The 5,204-nt window shown below is 48.9% G+C and overlaps 1 protein-coding gene across 3 annotated transcripts in view; it reads left to right on the top strand.

Annotated features, from left to right (window-relative positions):
* Positions 1-5,204, top strand: part of ZC3HAV1 (zinc finger CCCH-type containing, antiviral 1) — a 60,068-nt gene that overhangs the window by 32,959 nt on the left and 21,905 nt on the right. For all 3 annotated transcript variants that reach the window (XM_035021197.1, XM_035021196.1, XM_035021198.1), the window contains one exon: positions 203-377. In XM_035021197.1, coding sequence (XP_034877088.1) covers positions 203-377 — 175 coding nt within the window. The remainder of the gene's footprint in view (positions 1-202; positions 378-5,204) is intronic.

Genomic DNA, 5,204 nt, shown 5'->3' with positions numbered 1-5,204 from the left:
ATAGATAGATAGATAGATAGATAGATAGATAGATAGATAGATAGATATAAATTCTTTATAAAGCTCTGGGTGATAGGCCAGAAAATTTGAAGACCCCCGTCAGCTCTAGGATCTTAATTCTGTGTTTTTGTTAGGGAAGACCAGACTGTAGACGATTGAGGTCACTGAAGTATTCTGTTAACTTTAAACCTCTCCCTCTCAGCTTTTCTATCGGAAACAAAGACATCGATTTCCAGAAAATGACTTGTAATTTTAATCCTATCCGACGCATCTCCACGCCTTCATCTGTCACAGAGCTGACCAATTTTGTCTTTGCCACAAAATGGGTTTGGTACTGGAAGAATGAATCGGACACATGGGTTGAATATGGAGAGGAGGTGAGTACCTTTCCTCCTTGTGGAGGCTCTTGTTTAAACTTGACACCTTCAGAAAAAACTACTAGTAAAATGTTTGATGCCTACATGGTTACCCATGGAGAGTGGACGGGGTAGTGGGAATAGTGCTTTTTCACATTATGCGCAGCTGTATTTGCATTTTTCTTAGCAAGCATATACTGTGCTGTCATAAGCAACAGAATCTATTAATTATTTACAAGGAAACCCTTGAGACGTGAGTTAGCCATGCACGCTTCTTTCCTCACGATCAGGGACTGGGGTGGAGCCTTGAGCAAGCTTCCTATGCGTGAGTTTTAGCTGCTTCCAGCCAGGGGACAAGGTGGGTGAGAAGTCAGAAGACTGGTAGATGGTCACCAGGATTCAGGCAGGGTCTGGATTCAGATGGATTTGAAGGACGGGAACTGGAAGATGGCAGCTTACCCACACAGGGACATGGGAACAGATGACAGAAGTTCAGATAAGCGGGGCTCCTTTCTAGTGGCCCTTCCTCTCTTTGATTCACAGGATTAAATTGAGAGAGAGAGAAGGCAATGAAATCAGAGTGACAAGAAAGAAAAAAGGAAAGCGAGATATTAAAATGAAGCCAAAGCCAGGGGGGCGCCTGGGTGGCTCCGTCGGTGAAGCGTCCAGCTCCTGATCTCAGCTCAGGTCTTGATCTCAGGGTCATGAGTTCAAGCCCCATGTCGGGCTCGCTGGGTGTGGTACCTACTTAAAAATAAATAAATAGGGGCACCTGGGTGGCTCAATCGGTTAAGCATCTGCCTCTGGCTGAGGTCATGGTCTCAGGGCCCAGGGATCGAGCCCCACATCGGGCTCCCTCTCCCACTCCCCCTGCTTGTGTTCCCTCTTTCTCTGTCAAATAAATAAATAAAATCTTAATAAATAAATAAATAAATAAATAAATAAATAAACACAAATATGAAAAAATGAAGCCAGAGCCGAAGTAGGGACGACGAATTGCCAGCAAAAGGTTTTATTCCACGTAGAAGTCGATGGGCCATGAGTTTGGCTGTGAGCTGCCTCGCATCCAAAGCACGTGGAGAAACACCCTCGTCACAGGATCACCTGTGCGTCTGCAGGAGAACACACCAGTTCCTCAGGAGAAGCACTGCTTTTTTCTGTCCGTGGAACCTGAGGAAAACCTCTCCTTTGGGGCCACAGAGAGGGGAGCAAGTGCACTGCCGCCAGTGATGTCCTCCCCAGGAGCCCTTCCAACTCTGCCTAGTACGGTGGTTTCCCCCGGTCTTAGCAGCAGGTGCATGTCAGCAAACCGTCGCTCACAGAACCCAAAAGAACAAGCAAGAGCCGAGCAGAGCTGCCCTGTGGAAGCAGGAGAGGGGCTCAGAGCCCAGTGTCTTGGTGTCTGTCCCCTTCGCTCTTCTCTCTCCTGTGGTGGCTTGTGGAACAGTATGGCGTGAAAACCCTCGTGATGTCAAGATCTGTCCGGGTTCTCTCCACGGTCAAGCCAAAGATGGTGTCAAAGTGCAGTTCTGTAAAGGTGATTCTGTGAGTTGGCTGTGGAAATAGATACTACAAACTCAAATTAATTAGCCTTGGTTAAAGTAAAAACAAGCTATAGGCCTCAGTGGTTTTTTTTTTTTTTTTTTAAGTATTTTTGTTTATTTTTGCGAGAGAGAGACAGAGCGAGCAAACATGGGGGGGTGGGTGGAGGGGACAGAGAGAGAAGCAGGCTCCTCGCTGAGCAGGGAGCCTGCTGCGGGACTCAATCCCAGGACCCCGGGGTCATGACCTGAGAGGAAGGCAGATGCTTAACCGACTGAGCCACCCAGGCGCTCAGGCCTCAGTGGTTCTTATGTCAGGAACTTGCAGTTTTTGGTAAGATGGGGAAGAGGGTTGGAAAAGATTTGCATTTTAGTGACATCAGGGGTCCCAGACACCAAGGAGAACTGTCAGTGGGGAAAAGATGATATTTAAATGTACACAGGTTCCAGTGCTCATGTTCCCTAGTAAAACATCAAGAAATCCCTTCTGATAAGGGCGGCTGCGTGGCTCAGTCGGTAAGCGTCTGCCTTCAGCTCAGGTCATGATCCCAGGGTCCTGGGATTGAGCCCCACATCGGGCTCCCTGCTCAGCGGGAAGCCTGCTTCTCCCTCTCCCACTCCCCCTGCTTGTGTTCCCTCTCTCGCTGTATCTCTCTGTCAAGTAAATAAATAAAATCTTTAAAAAAAAAACCATTCAGATAAAACGATTTTATTCATTTGTTACAGAGAGAGCGGGAGAGAGCACAAGCAGAGGGAGTGGCAGGCAGGGGGAGAGCGCGAGCAGGGGGAGGGGGTGCAGAGGGAGAGAGAGAAGCAGACTCCCGGCTGAGTGGAGAGCCCCACGTGGGGCTTGACCCCAGGACCTGGGATCATGACCTGAGCCAAAGGCAGACACTTAACCGACTGAGCCACCCAGGAGTCCCGTCTGATAGAACTTCTTGATATAAAGTTCTCCCTGGGACATTCAATCTGTGTTAAATGCAAAGTTCTAGAATGTAGCCTGGAACTTTACACAAACATGTAGAATGTTGTCAGGTTCCTTTAATCTGTGGCACATGTTCTTGGTGAGGTGAATAAATTATTACTTTCTCATATTAACTAGACCCATCATTATATACATTGAATTGGCTCTTCTGTTATTAAAGAAAAAAAAAAAAAAGAAGGCCCCAGATTTGCTGTTTTCCTTGCTGTCTGTCCAAGTGAAATAAAAATTGGCGGTCTGAGGAGATTTGAACCACAACATGATGAGCAGCCTGGTTTCTTTCAGAGTTCAGTGTGTATGGGTCAAGTCTGCAGCTAGCTCTTTGATGGCCTGGTTTGACCCAGTGTAGAGGTTAGAATATTTGGAGAAAAGAGTGGACTGCATAGCCTTCAGATAGGGAGAGTCCTGCAGGTTTTATTTCTTGCAATTGAGTTTTTAATAAGAGTTGGGGCAACTGAGATTTCTGGGTTAGTAGCCTCCCTAGTAGAAACTGGGAGAAGAGCTTTTGCCAACCATGGGTAGGTACATATGCTTTGACTGTGAACTCTTTGGAATGTAGACTTGATATCCTTTTATGGAATTTCAGGTGCTGAGCCGGGACTTGTCCCGACAGAGATGGTAGACAGGGAGAGGATGTGGCACTGGGAGGAGCGATGGTTGAATAGCTGGGCAGGTGGGCAGCAGTGGTGCAAGATGGAGTGACAGCAGGAGTGACCGGAGGGCAGGGCCTGGTCGCCATGGGGTTTGCATGGGCAGCACTTGCAGATCCAGCCCCACAGAGAGGTTGACTAGCTGGGAGCTGAGCTTAGTAGCCGTGGCGTCGAGGGGCAGGAGTCCCTGGCCTGAGAGAATCGCCCAAGGCAAAGGCAGGCCATCGCGCTAGAAACCAAGGTCAGGGCGGGCATGTGGGCACAGCACAAAAGCCAAGACTTGGTTACTGGAATGGAGATACACGTTCAAGTGTTTTGGGAGAATAAATCATCGAAGGCCCTCTCCCTCATTCCTCCTTCACTTATTCGGAACTGAAGTACAGTGTGAGGGAAGGGCCTGAGGAAGGACCAAGTGGGAGGCATGCTGGGCTGTCCCAACGCTCAGACACTGAAATTGCCTCACTCTGTCCAGTATGACAGCCACCAGCCACTCGTGGGGGCTATTTCATTTTAATTCAGTTCATTAGGTTTGAATAAAATGAACACTTCAGTTCCACAGTCACACTAGTCACATGTAAGTGCTCGACAGCTACATGTAGGTAGTGGCTATCATACAGGAAAACAATATTTCCAGTGAAATGTTCCAGAAAGTTCCAGCGGACAACACTGATCTAGACCTGAAAGCCTTGCTAGTCAAATTCTGGTCTGCAGACCAGCAACACTGGCACCATGGGAGCTCTTTGACACGCAGAATTAAAAACCCTTTCCCGGAATTGACATCTGCATTTTAACACACAAATTAAAGTGTGAAAGGCCCTGGCCCAGCGCTTGGTAGATTGCTTCCAGCCCAGAACAGGGTCCTGCCGAGCTGAGCTGGCAGTTGAAGGATGTGGGACTTGAGCTGTCAGAATGGGAGGTTAGGACAGAGATTCGAGCTGGCGGGTGAGGGTCCCCAGAGGTGACAGATCTGCCTCGCCGCCCCCTGTGTTCTGTGTTCGTAGGCGTTTGCCCACGTCAGCTGTTCTTCTGGGTCCCAGGAAGGCATGTGACTCACCCCCACATCATCTAATCATGGCAATCTCGTTTACAATTATCCTGGTGGATAATGCCCCACCAGCTGTCGCAACAAACCTCTTCGAGGTGTAACTTAATTGTTGGAGGCTGTAGTTTCGGAAGTTCTGCTAAAGGTAGCCTCCTTGTCACTTCCAGCCGTTTGTCCTGGTTCTGCCTTCTGAACCTCATTCTGGTTTACTCCCGCTTTGCACTGTGTGCGGGTATCTGTCCTCACCATAGTCCTCTCCAGGCTAAAGAGACCTAGTTCAGGACCTTCTCTGTCCAGGACATTTTCCTTGGAGGCTTTCTTTTTTTTTTTTTTTTTTTTTTTAAGATTTTATTTATTTATTTATTTGAGAGAGAGAGAGAAACAGCATGAGAGGGGATAGGGTCAGAGGGAGAAGCAGGCTCCCCGCCGAGCAGGTAGCCCGATGTGGGACTCGATCCCAGGACTCCGGGATCATGACCCGAGCTGAAGGCAGTCACCCAACCAACTGAGCCACCCAGGCGCCCTCTTGGAGGCTTTCACTGTGGGCCCCCTCCCCTTACATCCAGCAGGCATATTCACCGGGGAGGGCGGGGGGAGGGATGGGGGGGGAGGGGTTGGAAGGGGGTGGGGGGG

The sequence above is a fragment of the Mirounga leonina genome, unplaced genomic scaffold (genome assembly GCF_011800145.1).
Source record: "Mirounga leonina isolate KUSES-001 unplaced genomic scaffold, KU_Mleo_1.0 Mir_174, whole genome shotgun sequence".
Lineage (NCBI taxonomy): Eukaryota > Metazoa > Chordata > Mammalia > Carnivora > Phocidae > Mirounga > Mirounga leonina.
Note: the sequence above shows the minus strand (reverse complement) of the source record. Positions and strands in the feature narration are given on the sequence as shown.